General features: G+C 66.4%; 1 protein-coding gene across 4 annotated transcripts in view; it reads left to right on the forward strand.

The window, feature by feature from the left end:
- BRSK2 (BR serine/threonine kinase 2) overlaps positions 1–15,101 on the forward strand; it is a 48,391-nt gene that overhangs the window by 14,843 nt on the left and 18,447 nt on the right. For all 4 annotated transcript variants that reach the window (XM_055583276.1, XM_055583273.1, XM_055583275.1 and 1 more), the window contains exons 2-3: positions 13,417–13,511; positions 13,772–13,857. In XM_055583276.1, the coding sequence (XP_055439251.1) occupies positions 13,417–13,511; positions 13,772–13,857 (181 nt within the window). The remainder of the gene's footprint in view (positions 1–13,416; positions 13,512–13,771; positions 13,858–15,101) is intronic.

Genomic DNA, 15,101 nt, shown 5'->3' on the forward strand with positions numbered 1-15,101 from the left:
GTCTGGCTCCGGTCCAGCCACGGTTCCTGCCTAGGTGTGTCGGATGCTGGTGTTTCTCCTGGGAATTGCCGGTCTCCTCGGCTCCGAGAAGCAGCCGGCGCTGGCGGATTCGGATTCTAAAAGAGCTCGTCACATAGGAGGGCAGGGTTCACCAGGCCTCCTTCCTGCCTGAGTCACTTCTGGCTGTGTGTCTCCCAGCGACTCAGTTCATGGGAAATCCCGGGGCAGGTGCGCTGAGCACCGTGAGCAGGCTACTGGGGCGGGGGTGATGGGGCCTGGACGCCTTGGGGAGGTGGTCGGCTGGTCCCAGCACCCAGGTGGAAACACTCCAGCACTTTCTGCGAGTTGCTGACTCCTCCTCAGAGCTGCTGAGACAGGGCAGCAAGTTGGGCTCAGCAAACGCGAGAGAAGGAAAACCCTCCGCTCTGCACGGTCTCAGCTTAGGCTACTCCGGGCCGGCCACGGAGCCTCTGAGCCGGGCCCTGTGGTGAGAGCAGACGTGAGAGCCGCCCGCAGCTGTGTGCCTTCTCGTCGCCACGACGGCCGCGTGTCCTCACCAGCTACGGCCCCCGTGTGTGCTGGCCGCTCTTCTCGGGGGCCTCCCTGCTCCGTTTGAGTTGGCCTGGGGCACCTCCTGCCCAGCCCTGCCCACGGGATGCCGGGGCTCCCAGAGCCACCCCAGGGTAGGGTCGGGGGCGGGCTGGTCTCCTGGGGGTGCTCCTTGGGTGGGGCTGGCCGCAGGCCGGGGCTTCATGGGTGGGGGCACAGTAGGGGAGGTGGGTTAGGGACCAGGCAGGTCATCAGCCACCCCCAGCACAAGACAGGCCCCGCCAGGCAGGCTGGCACCATGGCGGGGGCGAGGGGAGTGGGCAGAGGAGGGGGCTCTGCCTCGCCTTCTGTGCAGGAGGCAGGTGCTGCTGGGGCTGGGGCAGGGGTCCCTGAGGCCCATGGGGGCTGCAGCCAGCGGCTTACTGTGAGCCCAGGGCCCAGCTGAAGGGAGCGAGCGGTGGCGGGCGGGGGGGGCGGTCTCAGTGCCCCTGTCTGTCTGCTCCCGGCGTCGTCATGGCAACAGATGGTGGTTTGGCAGGAGAGAGGAGGGGGAGGGCTTTGTGTGAGGAGGCTGGGGATTTGGAGACCAGCTGGGATCCTGCAGGGAGGGGCCGGGGACTCTGGCCCCCAGCGCAGCCCAGTTCCCAGGAAGGTTGTAGACACGAGCGCCCCTGCGGATGTCCCGCCCGCCCCACCTCTCCCCTCCTCTCGAGGCCAGTGCCCCCCCGGACACCCCAGGAGCCTGGGTCAGCAGGCACAGTGGGGTGGGGGGCTGCGGCTGGGCAGTGAGCCTGGCTGTGCCCCCGTCCCTGGGGTGGGAGACGGGCTGGCTGAGCGAAGCAGCGTCACCCCATGCCACCACCAATGGCAGGGGTGCCCGGCCCAGGGTGCCAGCCCAGCGTGACCGAGCCCCAGCGGGTCTTGGGGCCACGGCCCCTCTGGTCCACCGTGTCCTGCTGTGTCTGGGGAGGGGCCCGACTTTGCGGGGCGATCAGGCCCCTCAGCCCACCCTGTGCCCCCTGCCCCTGCCACACCCTCCCCAAGGCCAGGCTGGAGGTTCCTGCAGACAGCGTCCCTCCTTTAGGCCCCGTCTGATGGCTTAGTCGCTGGGCTGCCAGGGACGGGAGTCCGTTGGTTTCCTGGCTCCCCATCGCCTTTCGGCAGTGTTTCCTGTCAGCTCGTGTGCGGGTTTCCGGGGAGGCCGCCCAGCCTGTCAGGCTCCTTCCTCCCAGGGAAGCCCTCTGTCCTGCCCTGGACTGCCGTGTGTCTCTAAGGGGCCTCCTCCTTGGGGGGTTCCCAGGACCCCTCTGGGTGGGATGGTGGCTTCCTTCTGGTCTGGTGCGCCCGCCTGGCAGGTGACTTCCCAGGAGCGGCGGCCAGGGAGGTGCCCCCATGAGCGCTGGCCCTCGAGTGCTAATAGGGCCAGGAGCCCGTCTGGCTCTCCTGCCTCTTGCTTTGCATCAGAGCTCCTTGAAGCCAGGCTCGTTTCCCTCTGCTTCTTGACCCGACTGCCCGACCCTCACGGCGCCGAGTCTGTGGTCACTTGGCAGGCCTGCCCTGTCCCAGTGTGGGACGCAGGTGGACAGCCTCCTTCACTCGTGAAACCCCGCGTTTGCCCTCTCGTTCCTGCCTCCCATTCCACTTCTCCGGACCCTCTAATCCCACCAGGCTGAGAGCTGGACTGTCCTCTGCCGGCGGACGGTCACCACAGGCGGCCTCTGCCCCCTGTGTGCTCAGGGCCTGCCTGGTGCAGCTTCGTCCTCCCCTCTTTCAGGCTGGGTGTGCCTTCTGCCCGCGCTGAGCCTCTTGCGGTCTGCATGTTCGGGGCGTTCGCCTTCACTGTGGTCGCGCACGTGCTGTGGTTGGCGGCTGCCGTCTGTCCGTCTGTCTTCTCTTTGCTTCCTCTGCTTCCCGTACATTGGCGGCCGCCGACTGTCTGTCCGTCTTCTCTTTGCTTCCTCTGCTTCCCGTACATTGGCGGCTGCCGTCCGTCTGTCCGTCTTCTCTTTGCTTCCTCCTTTGCTGCCTTGTTCACTTTCAACCAGGTATTTTTAATTATTGCCCCTTCTTCCCTCTTTCAGTGTTTGGCCCCCACCCTCCCCTTTGTTATCTCTTTAGACGTGGCTCTAGACCACTTGTCCTCAACGTCCTTGCCCGGGGCCGTTGGGGAGACCCTCGAAGGGGCCCGTGAGGGCCAGACTGTTTCATTCTGCTGCGCTCTGTTCAGCTTGCACGCTCTGCATTGACCTGTCTTAGATTTCACCAGTCCTTTCTTCTCTTGTGTCCAGTCTGCTGTGTGGTCCTTTCAATGAATTCTTTTTGTGCATCTTTTCCTCTAATTAAAAAGATATTTTGTAATATTATTGCAAAGTCCTTTTCAGAAAATCCTGCCACTTGGGCCAGCTGCAGCCTGCCTCGTTGGCTGTTTTTCCTCTGGAGGGCCGGGTCACTTTTCCTGCTTCTCTGTACATGCCATTGTCTTTATTGTACACCAGGCGTCACTTATTCGGAAGACCGGTGGGTCCCCCAGGGAGGCTCACCTTCCCCATCGGGGACTTTCTCTGGGTCAGGACTGAGTGGCCGCTGCAGTGACTTTCTGTCCAGCCCTAGCCAGGCGTCTCGATGGTGTTAAGCCCCACCGTGTGGGCACCTTCTTTTGTCGTTGGTTCAAATGCCTGTCCCTGGAGAAGCCCAGTGCGTACTTGTCGAGTGAATGAGTGAGTGAATGAAGCATGCGTCCGTGGCCTCACCTTTGAGAGGCCGTGCCCGGATGTGGGTCCACGTGTGAGCAGTGGATGGGCGGACAAGGGCCTTCTACTCTGGCAGGACCATCGGCTCCGGGCATTAGCTCTCTCCACTCAGCTACTCCCTTCAGGTCTCACCCTGGGCTGATCACCTCTCTCCTGGGCTGATCACCGCTCTCCACTTCCACTTCACTTCTTCTTTTTGCTCTGCCTTGTTGGGCATTTCCCCATGCTTTTAGTCTTTATTTCACACTTTCTTTCTCTAGCTCTTACTGTTATATCTTAGAGCTCCTCCTTGTTTTTTCATCCTTTGTGGGGATTTCTTGTTTTATAGGTGTAGCAACGTACGAAATCCTGGTAAATCAATACAGTAAACAGTAAGACACTTAAAAGCTCTGTTTCTACCAAGCCAGTTCTGTTTCTTTCCCAGACGCCCTCTGGCGTGTGCCTGGCCGTTTACCACCTGTGGGAGAATCAGGACTGTCTGGTTGCCGGGCCTTCTCCTGGGCCGTCTCCTGCCCCGAGTTCGGTGCGCGGTGTCTGGTGGGGGCATGCTGAGGGCAGGGCCCGGCCTTTTGGCCTGCCAGGACGAGGGCAAGCAGGCGCCTCCTGGCCCCTGGGGTCCTGGGCTGTGTCCCTGGCCGTGTCGCACTCTCGGCCGGGGTAGGGGGGGATGCTGACCTGTGCTGCCCACACAGCTGCACCCTCGGTAAGTGCCCATTTGCTCCTGCAGCCCCATCCCAGCTTGCGCTGGCCACCTGCAGCCTCTCCTGGGCACCCCACCTGGAGGCTGGCAGGCCTGGCCCCTGCCCGGCCCCCATCACCTGCCTTTCCTTCCAGAGGTCTCTGGTTTTGAGATCTCTCCTTTCTACCACCAGGCTCCCTCTCTTATAATCCGTGGGGTGGGGTCAGCAGGAGGCAAACACAAGGCACCCGGACCTGTCTGGCTGGCAGGACCCTGGCAGCCTCTCCTGGTGCTGACCCCCAGCCGACCTCCTCCCAGGTCCCCTCAGCATCCTGCCCCCCTCCGCCCCAGAGCCCCGCCCGGCTCTGCTCCTCAGTCACCTGGGCCAGCAGAGCCCTCTGGGCCGCTGCCCCCTCCCCGTCCTCTCCTGATTCATCATCGTTGTTGGTGGAGCTGCTTCTGCGCTCAGGCCTCGGTGGGGCCTGCTTGGGAAACGCCTCCGGCCACCTCCTGGCCACGGAGGGTGCTCCTATTCCTGGCTGCCTCCAAAGCCCACGCCAGCCTGTGGTGGGGGCGGGGTCTCCCAGCTGCTGAGCCAGCGGCCTGGGTTCTTGGCACCCCCTTCATGCCTGGCAGGTGCCCAGCCTCTCCTACCCCTTCTCAGCTTTGACCTGGGGAACCTGGGCTGAGTGTCTCTTGGGGAGGAGGGTCTGTGTCCCCAGGGTCACTGTGGCCCCTCCCTCAACCCTCCACTGGGCCCTGGCAACTGAGCCTTCATCCCAGGGCTCCGGTTGGTGGTGTCCGTCAGCACCTTCCTACTGGGCCCGGAGCTGAGCAGGAGCTAAGGGGGGGTTGGGTGGAGGGCAGGAAGGCCCCCCCAGTAGAGGATGGGGGCCCTGACCACAAAGCCTGAGCAGGAGATTGGGGGGGGTGGGGGGAGGGCAGGCAAGCCCCCCCACCAGGAGAGGATGGGGGTCCTGACCGCAGCTCTGTGCCCACCGCTGGCCCAGCCCTGGAGGGCCTTCAGGTCCCAGCAGGAAGGGGGCCATGCAAGGGCAGGGCAGGATGGCCACGGAGGCGGGCAGGGCTCCTGATGGCGGGAGGGGAGCAGATCCCCGTCTCCTTCCTCCCTTGGGTCGAGGGCTGCCCCACTGAGCCTCCGGCAGCCCCCTCTGGTGTTTGGGTGCTGTGGGTGGGGGGAGCGGGCAGGGAGCCCTGCAGAGGCGGCTGCAGTGCTGTGTGAAATATTTCAGGGCTTAATTAATTTAATTTGAGAGGTTCCTTTCGGAGCGTGAACAGTCGTCTCCCAAGAGACGTGCGCCGCCCCCTCCCCCTCCCGCCTGCCTGGCGCTGGTGGGCGAAGGAAGCCGCGGAGTCTATATTGAGAGAGCCGCGCGGTGCGGCGCGCCCCCGGCTCCAGTCCTCCTTTCGCGGCATCCTTCCCAGCCCCAGAGGAGCGCGGGGCGGGGGTGAGGCTGTCGCGGGGGGCCCGGAAGCGTGGGTGCCCCCAGGGTGGATGGCGCGCGAAGCCTAGGCTCGCGATGCGGGCGTCCCCACCAGGGCGTCCCCACCAGCCCGGGGAGGAGGGGAGGCTGGGGAGCTCGGCCTCCGAAGGAGAGCCCGAGGGAACCGGGGTGCGCTCTGCGCACGAGAGCGTGGCCTGGGGGCCGCAAAGGAAGGGAAGCGGGCAGCTTTGATGTGGCGGCAGCTTCAAAGAGGCCGACCCTCCCGCGCGGGTCTGCGTCCGCCAGGCTCTGCGCGCGAGCGGCGGCCTGTTTGAAGTGGGCCTCCAGGCAGGCGCCCCCAGGGCTGGGACCCGGGGCGCCTGAGGCAGTGGGGGTGCCCCCAGGTCCAGCTCTCCGCTCTCCCTGCGCTGCGCCTGGAGGAGCAGACTTTGAAGCCGCCAGGGAGGCGGTCCTGGACTCTGCCAGGGAGCGCAGAAGAGGGGGCGGCTACTCAGGGCGCCCGGAGACGTCCTCCTGGGCCCGGCCTCAAGTCCAGGCCGAGGGACTCACTGGGGCCGCGGCCAGGGTCGCGGATGGAACTGGGCGCGCTGCTGGCCTCCGGAGGACAGGGCTCTGTGACCTTTCTCCATTTACTCATCAGGTTTCTGCCTACTGAAGGCGAGGCCCGAAGCCCCAGAACTTCCCCAGCCGAGCATGGACCCCGGGTGGGCAGGTGCGAAGGGAAGTCACTTAGAGAGCGTGCTGGGCAGCGGGCTGCAGGGCTGCCGGCAGGTGGCGGCAGGTGGGCGGAACAGCGGCAAGTGGGGGTGAGGCTTGGCTTCCCTGCGACCCCCCAGCTCCCCCTGGTCCAGCCCAGAGCACCGTGGGCCCTGTCCCAGCACAGGCTCCCTCAGGCTTGGAGAGAGTGAAGAGGATCCCCCAGTGAGGGAGGGTCCCTCCCCCAGGAACTCCCCTGGGCCCTGGAGTCCCATCCCCCACCGGCCCGTCCTGGCCCTGCCCCCGCCCCCAGGGTGGAGGCTCCTGCAGAGTGTGCTCCTGGACTCCGAGGGCCCTTCGGGCTGTGCGAGGCCCTGTGGGGGTGTAGATGGGGCCCGGCATCCAGGACTGTGCTGGTGGGGAGCATCTCCTGAGGTTGGGGCTAGTGTCGGGGGTGTCTTGAGCTGAGGTCACAGCCGGGGGTGTGGTGTGGGAGGCCGCCTGCTCGGCCCAGAGAAGAAGGGGGTGCCTTGGAGCCGACAGCTGGCTTCCAGGGCTCCCTGGGCGGGCGGGCCCCTCCCACTGCCGGCGCCGGCTCCTGTCCGTGGTGCTGAAAGGGACTTCGGTGCCCAGCTTGCTGCGTGCCCCTCCGCAGCCCCAGGGAAGGGGCAGGTAGTCGCTCCATCATCTCTGTCCTGCCCCCGTCTCTTTGCCCAGCACACCTGCGACTCCCCAAGCCTGTTCTGAGGGGGCGATGGGGAGGCCCGCCTTCAGGGCCAGCTGGCCATGGAGCAGCTTCTCCTGATCCCTCGGGCAGCGGCAGCCAGTGGGTCTTGGAGCTGCGCAGGCCTGGCCTGGTCTCGTTTCCGCTTCTGAGGAAGGGAGGGGCTGTTGCAAGGGTCGGCGTTCACGTGGAGCACATGGAGGAGCCTGAGTTCTGACTAGGTTGTGGTGTAGCTGGAGCTGTGGCTGCATCCAGGCCCGGCCACTGCTCAGGGCTCCTCCGTCCATGGAGCCCTCCAGGCAAGGATACTGGAGTGGGTAGCCATTCCCTTCTCCAGGGGAACTTCCCAACCCAGGGATAGAACTCAGGTCTCCTGCATTGCAGGTGGATTCTTTACTGTCTGAGCCACCAGGGAAGCCCGTGCTTGCATAGCATCCTCTGAAACGAAGGGAAACCCTTCTGAAACATACCAGGAGGTTTGATGAGAGGAGACGGTGAATGCCGTGTGAGCTGAAGGCCCCGTGCACAGCCCTCTGGGCCGCACACGCTGCCGCAAGCCTGGTCGCTACAACAGTCTTGTTCTCAGCTCCGGGGGTCAGAAGTCTGCGGGTGGCTCTCTGGCCTGAGGGAGGGTGGCCCCAGACCCCTTCCCCCAGCTCTCAGCAGCCTGCGGCCCCTCTGGAAGCAGCCCCGCGGCCTCTGCCCCCTCATCGGCGAGGCCTTCTCCCATGTCTGTGTCCAGCCTCCATCTGCTTTTCTTTTATGAGAAACTTGTTGGATGTGAGGCCCACTTGTCCTACACGCAGGGCAATTCCTCCTGAAATCTGTGACTTAAGTGCCTCTGCAAAGGCCGGTTTCCCAAACAGGCTCACGCGTGGGGTCCAGGCATTGAGACATGGGCTGCCGTTTGACCCCTGCGCACCTGGGTTTGGGGCCCCAGGCAGATCCCTGCCCCTGGGCAGGAGCTGCTCAGCCGCCACCCAGAGCACTCGTCCTGAAGGACGAGGAGCTGATGCCCTTCCTGGAAGGGCTCCTCGCCCACAGCCGGCACCCGCGGGCGAGGGGTTGGAGAAGAGCCAGGTGAGCACAAGGGGTTAACTCTCACAGTAGTAGGGTGGCCTCCTGCCCACCCTCAGAACCCCCACCCACCCAGGCAGACCCTGGAGGAGGCCATGTCAGGGGGAGAGATGGGTCAGTGTGTGTCTCTGCGGAGCATCGCCTTGAGACAGGGCAGCAGGCTCCTTCGAGCAGTGACCCCTGGGATCCCAAAGGAAGCTGAGCTCTTGTTAGCATCTGACCTTGGAGAAAGGAGGCTGTCCATTCTGCCACATCCCGCTGGCCACACAGACCAGCCCTGGTGAAGCCTGGGGAGGACCACACTGTCCGGGGGGTCCCTGGGGAGGACCACACTGCCCTGGGGGCCACCAGGGGTCCTTGGGGGGCTGCATTCTGCTGAGGTGAATGGACAGCAGCGTACCGAGGTGGCAGGTGCAGTCATGCGTGCCCCTCGAGTTGGGCCTGTGCCTCCTGCCTCATCGCTCCTGCCTGGTGGGGCCTGGGGAGCTGGGGGAGGGGCTGCTCCTTGGGCGCAGTTTCTTGGGGAGCCCCTCAGGTCCGCCCTGGTCCTGTGCCCCCACTTTGACTGCCCCCTGGGACATTTGGTGGTGCAGGCTCCTCTCCAGGCCTTGGGCTCATGGAGAACCGGGGCCCCTTCCTGAGTTCTGCTTCCACAACCACCCATCCTCTCCATCAAGAGGGCACATGTGAGCCCCAGTGAGGGTGGGCTGGGGTCTCTGGGCTGGTTCTTGGAGGGGGGCATGGGGGTGTGGCCAGGGCAGAGCTGGGAAGCTGCAGGAGCAGCTGAGATCCCCACTGCAGCAGGACCTCCTCAGAGAGGCCACTGGGCTGGCCTTGGGTGCAGGGCCAGGGGAGCTCTGGTCCCGGGGATGGTCACGGGCAACCCGCAGGCTCTCAGCAGTACGCCAGAGGAGTCCCCTTCCAAAGTGGGGACTCAGCCCTGTCCTGCCCCTTCTCAGTTACGGTAACAAGCCGTGCCTGCCCCCACTGCCCTCCAAGCTCCCCCGTGCCGGCGTGGGAAGCCAGGCTGGGATGCAGGGCCGGCTCAAGGTGGCCAGCTGTGCTGACTCATTTCCCCACGAGCCAGTGTGGAGCGGCGTCCCCTGCCCTCGTCCAGGGAGAGCCCTGTGGGAGGGGCGGTGGGCTGTCTGCTCTGTCCACCCCGGGGAAGCAGCGTCCCCCACACCCCCACGCGAGGTGTGCAGAGGAGGCGGAAACTGGGTCGCTATCAGCTGTGCTTGTGGCCCCGGGGAGCTGGCCACATGGTCCAGTGGGCAGTGACGGCCATGGGGAGGGCCGGCCACCTGCCCCAGCGTCAGCGACCTTTAGGTGGTCCCGTGAGCATCAGCGGCAGGACGCTGGTGTCTCCTGAGGCACCAAGAGCGGCTCTGGGGGGTCCAGGCTGCCCTTCCCTCCTCCTGGCTCCGCGGAAGGCTGCGGGGAGGGGCCCTCGGGTGCCTGGCGTCCCGCTCAGCCTGGTCACCCGGCCGGTGTGGGCACACTGACGGGGGCCCCGCAGAAGCGGGTGTGTCCCGTCCCCCAGAGACCTGGGCTTGTCAGACCAAGCTGGGCGTCTGGACACCGCGGACAGCTGCCGGAGCGGCCCCCGCAGCGACGTGGGTTCCAGTCCACCTCTGCCCCTGCCCCCGCCCCTGCCTCCGTGCTCCCTGGTACAGTGACTTAGATCAGCAGTGCCCACTCGGGGCTGGGGCCCTCCCCCTCCCCCAGAGCCTCTGGGAGACAAGCTGACTCCCACCCTTTCATGAGCCTTCACCCTCTTTTGGGGGGTGTGTGGCGGAAGCCACAGGAGGGGTCTCCAGGGTGGAGTGGAGGTGGACGGCCAGAGGGCCTCAGGTGGCCCTGAGCTCAGGATGGAGGGAGGAATTGCCTGGGGAGCTGAGCTGTGCTGCCCGCCCACAGGGGCTGCAGGCCGAGGGCAGCCCACTTTGGCTGGGCACCTCGAGAGCTTGGCAAGGGGAGCCTGGTGCCTGCCTGGCCAGGCCTGTAGAGGCTCATTGCTCAGGGAAGGGGGGAAAACGGTGCTGGAGGCTGGGGCGCAGTCTGGGGAGTGTCTCCTGCCATGTCTGTAGGGAGGGGGTCCCCAGCAGTCCTGCTGCCTCCCCCCTCCCCCGGCTTCAACTGCCCTGCGGGGCCACAGGGCTGGGCCCGGTGCGCAGAGGTCCCCTCCCCCTCAGGTGCGGCAGCACCGCCTGTCCAGACCTCTGTCCAGCCCCAGGCAGTCTCTGGGCAGTGGGGTCTGGGCCCACCCCGGGACTCCCCGTGGCACGGTGGCCCCTGTGCTCTGTCCTGTTCTCCAAGCTGGCAGTCCCCGCGTTGCTGAGCCCTCCAACAGGGTCTTTTCCAAAGGACCATGACCAAAAAGAAAAGGGGAGTCAAGGATGACCAGAGGGCCCGGGTGAGGCATCTGCTCGGGACCACCCCACGTGGCCTCCGACCCCTCAGGCCCTCTAGCCCCCTCCCTGCAGATCTGAGGCCCCAGGGCTGCAGCCTGAGCCGTGCGCCTCCCCCTCGGCTCCCCCCGCTCCCAGGTCCCCAAGGCTCTGCCATCCTTCCTCCAGCAGCTGGGGGCAGGAGCCAGGCCTGTGCCTGCCTCTAGGCCCGCGGGCCCAATAGCTGAGGGGAGGGCAGAGCTACTCGGGAGGCTGGGCTGTCAGGGTGGGGGAGAGTCCTGCGGTCAGCACCTGGGCCTAGGTGCGGGGGTCTGCACTCAGCCAGCGGCCCCTGGGTCCCTGGACTCCCCAGGCTGCGCTCAGGAAGCCTGCCCCCCTGTGCCCATGCACATGTACACGGGTGCCTGCTGGGGTGCAGCAGGGACCCCGTGGCTGGGCCCAGGGTTCTCAGGTTGGCTCTGAGGAGCCCTCCCTGCAGCCCTGGGCACCCGCCGCCTGAGCAGGACTGCCAGTTTCTCCAGCAATTATCTGTGACACTGTACACTTTTCTTCTCTTGCCTGTGCCCGAATTTGCTGTAAAGACAATAATTAGAGATAAAGTCACAATTGGAAAATGAGCCTGAGCAGTTGGAGGGCTGGTAATTAGGGCGGTCCTGGGCTTCCCTCACAGGCCCTCCCGAGGGTGCACCCTGCTCCCTGCCTCCAGGGAAGTGGTGAGGCTACTTGAAACCCAAACCTCCCACCCAGAGAGCCCTGGGGCTGCAGGAGACCGGCACACCCAGGGGGGCCCGGAAGCTCCACCTGACACAGGCACCTCTATGCTGGGCTTTGCAGGGTGTGTAGGAATCCGTGCACAGTGGACTTCTGTGGACAGAGGCAACAAGTGGGAGAAATGAAGGCAGGGAGGAAGCCACCAGAGTTCTAGGACACGGCCCAGGGCAGCCCGCTGTGCCCAGGCCCAGAGCAGCTCCCCGCCTGCCTGGGGCGTGTCCCGGGCGCCTTGTCCACAGGGTTCTCGGTCGTCCTGGCCTCTCTGTGTGCCGGTGTCTCGTAGCCCCGTGCGCCGTCAGCAGATTGCCTGCCGTGATTATCGGGGAGCGGGGGTGGCCACCTCAGGCCCCACTTCTGGGGCCGCCTATGTCACCCTCCAGGTCACTATTGAGGTGAAGCTCATGCTCCTTCATTCCCCACGTGTCTCTGAGTCCTGCCTCCTGAGGACGCGTGTGTAGGGGTATGTGTGTGCACTGGTGTGCCAAGCCCCCGTGCAGGCTGTGAGGCTCGGCGGCAGGGCCGCCGGCGACTCCCCAGGAACCCTCGCCTGTTCTGTTTGCAGTTTGTCCCATGTCTGCCCTGGGCCTCAGAGGGGCTCATGTCCCTGGGAGCAGCCGGGCCACCGTGGCTGTGGCTCCTTGAGGCCTGTCCACCTTGTCTGGGCGAGGGGTATGTGCCAGGCCTGGGTGCCGTCCTGGAGGTGTGGAGGCCCTGGGTGGGCCTCAGCTCTGAATCGCAGACACCGCTGCTGCCCCTGGTCCCTGGGGCCCGCTCGCTCTGCTGTCTCCTGACCTGAATCACAGGCTCAGATCAAAGGCAGCTGGTGAGAGCCCCAGGAGCCGCAGCCCTTCGCCGGCAGGAGCTGGGGCTCAGCGGGCCCCACTGCGGGGCCTCTGTCCTCCCCTGAGCTGAGGAAGGGCAGGCTCAGGGCTCAGGGCTTCCACCAGGCCAGGTCCCCCGCCCTCGTCCAGCCCACCTGCCTCTGGGGAGCACGGATCACCTCCCAGCCACCTGCGAGCTTGCTGCCCATGGGCGAGGCTGCGGGGCAGGGGCGGTGGGGAGGGGGCAGTGGGCAAGGAGGAGGACGCGAGCTGCTGGCAAGGTGTGAACGTTCATGAAACGACACCAACAGTCAGATAAAGAGACGCATGCCCCTTAGGGGAAGCTGCATGTGGCAAGATTTGTTTCTCAAGCAAAGGGCTTTGCGGTTTTCTGAGAGCCGCCCCGCAGCAGCATCCAAAGGGGCAAGTGCACACCCAGCTGGTCCGAGCCGCGAGCCGCGTCGAGGTCACAGAGCAGCACAGCGTGAATGAGATGGGCGTCCGCCCAGGCCAAGCACGGCTGCAGTGCTGCGGAGCCCGGCGTCTCCCCCGGGGCTGCCACTGGGCTCCCACGTGCTGGAGGCGGCTCCAGCTGTGGCGGCCACCTCCGTGCCCATCGGGGGATGTCCAGGCGGGGCCCAGGCTGGGGCCACCTCCGTGCCCATCGGGGGATGTCCAGGCGGGGCCCAGGCTGGGGCCACCTCCGTGCCCATCGGGGAATGTCCAGGCGGGACCCAGGCTGGGGCGGGGAGAGCAGAGGGTGTCTGGGTCTGAGGGCACAGGAGGCCAGGAACCAGGCTGGGGAGGGAGAGAGGCTGCCAGGGGCTCTGTCAGCGAATCTCCGCGGGGTTGGGAGGGGGGCAGGTGCCCAGCTGTGCCCACGTGGCCAGGAGGCAGCGAGCAGGACCGAGGGTCCCCGCAGCCACAGCAGAGGTGTGGTGATGGCGTCCTGCCCAGCAGGGGCCCTGCACCAGTGTCCCAGGGTGAGCGGGTGCCCAAGGCCCCTCTGTCCAGAGGTCCTCAGGCCAGAAGGAGGGTGATGGGTAGTGGTGCAGGGTTGGTGAGGCCCAGCATGGGGGGGGGGGCAGGTGTCACCCTGGCTCCCCACTGAGGGGCTGGGCTTCCGCTGAGGTCTGGTGGGGGGCAGGTGTCACCCTGGCTCCCCACTGAGGGGCTGGGCTTCCGCTGAGGTCTGGGGGGCGACTCCAGGTGTCACTAGCGAGGGAGTGAGGGCCATGCTGAGGCCAGGCTGGAGGAGGCCGAGACCGCCGTGTGGCGTGGGGCAGGGACCATGCTGGGGGCAGCCTCTGGCCAGTGCCTGAGGAGTAGGGGCAGAGAGTTCCTGGGGTCTGGCTCAGGACTCGCCAGGCAGGGCAGGAGCCCAGGGCCCCAGTGGCTGAGTGAGGGGCCCCAAGGGCAGGGTGCGAGCCGTGGCCCAGCTGGACGGGGTCTGAGGCCTGCTGTCCCCCCAGGCCTGGTGAAGCTGGGGATCCACTGTGTCACGTGCCAGAAGGTGGCCGTCAAGATCGTCAACAGGGAGAAGCTCAGCGAGTCTGTACTGATGAAGGTGAGGAGGGCGGGTGGGAGCCCTGCCGCTGGTGACCGTGTGGGTCTGGGGCACGAAGTTCTAGATGCTCCAAGATACCCGGGTGGGGAGCTGGGAGCTCAGGGAAGGGGACCCGGGGGTGGGCTGGCAGGGACGGGGCGCAACTAGGGGCGGGGGGGGTGTGGCCAGGGACAGAGCATAGCTGGGGGGCAGGAACAGGGCAGAGCCAGGGGGCAGGGAGACCCCCCGGGGGAGTCCCCAGTGACGGCGGCCCCCCGCAGGTGGAGCGGGAGATCGCGATCCTGAAGCTGATCGAGCACCCCCACGTCCTCAAACTGCACGACGTCTATGAAAACAAAAAATATTTGTAGGTATTGCTGGGTGCGGAGAGCGGGGCGGGGCCTCCTGGGGGCAGTGCTCCGAGGGCGGGCCTCCTGGGGGCAGTGCTCCGGGGGCGGGCAGGGCTCCGGGGGCGGGCAGGGCTCCGGGGGCGGGCAGGGCTCCGGGGGCGGGGCCTCCGGGGGGCAGGGCTCCGAGGGCGGGGCCTCTGGGGGAGGGCGGGGCCTCCGGGGGGCAGGGCTCCGGGGGCGGGCAGGGCTCCGGGGGCGGGGCCTCCGGGGGAGGGCGGGGCCTCCGGGGGCGGGGCCGGGGGCAGGAGCCACTCAGGCCCTTTCTCCTGCCCCGTGACCCTCGCGCAGCCCCAGCAGCCCCTATGTGCTCCTCACGGACGTGGGGACCCCAGGCTGGCTGGCTGCACTGTCTCCACGGCCTGCTGTCCGGCTGCCTGAGCGTGGCTGACCTTCCGTCACCACCGAGGCCGGCGGACATCTTTCTGCGTGGGCAGTCCGCTCACGTGCCCCCTCCCGCGCGTGACCTCAGCGACCGCACCCAGGGTGGACCCGAAGGGGGCGTCGGCTCTGCTGCTGCCGCGGGCGTGGCTGGAGGCAGGGCCCACGTCCTTCTTGGGACAGCGGCGGAGTGAGGGGCTGCGGGCAGGAGGTCCATCTGGCACCGCTCCCGCAGGCCCGCTGCTCCAGGGGCTCCTTGGGGCCTCCAGCCCAGCCCTGACTGCGCCCTGATGCACGCAGGCCGGCCAGCCTGAGTGGCTCTGTCCTGGGCAGCTCTTGGGGAGCAGGGGGCCCAGCGCCCCACCAGCAGCCTCTTCCAAGTGTTTAGTGGCAGACGGTGTGACAAGCCGCCCCCATGGAGCCCCGGGAAAAACAGGGTCCTCGCATTAGAGGCCTGGGGGCTGAGGGAGGCAGGGGTGGTCCTGGGCCCCCGACACTGATGAGCTGGAGCTGCCATCAGGACTACGATGAGGGGCACGACCCATGGGTCTCCCCTCCTGTCCACATCAGCCCCGTTGGCCTGACTGGGTTCCCACCTGCTTGTGTCTCGATGCCGGCCCGTGAGCCTGGGGTGCGGGTGGGTGCTGGGCAGGTCTTGGGCAGGTCTTGCCCACGTCTGCACACAGGAGACAGTCACTTGTCCTGTTCTGATACTTATGGGGCTGATGGGCAGAGAGTGGGGCTCCTAGGGGGCCCCCCAGGATGGGCTAGAAGCAGGGAGGGGCTGGGGATGGCAGGCTAGGTGGAGGACACAGTCAAGACA

Source organism: Bubalus kerabau, chromosome 5 (genome assembly GCF_029407905.1).
Source record: "Bubalus kerabau isolate K-KA32 ecotype Philippines breed swamp buffalo chromosome 5, PCC_UOA_SB_1v2, whole genome shotgun sequence".
Lineage (NCBI taxonomy): Eukaryota > Metazoa > Chordata > Mammalia > Artiodactyla > Bovidae > Bubalus > Bubalus kerabau.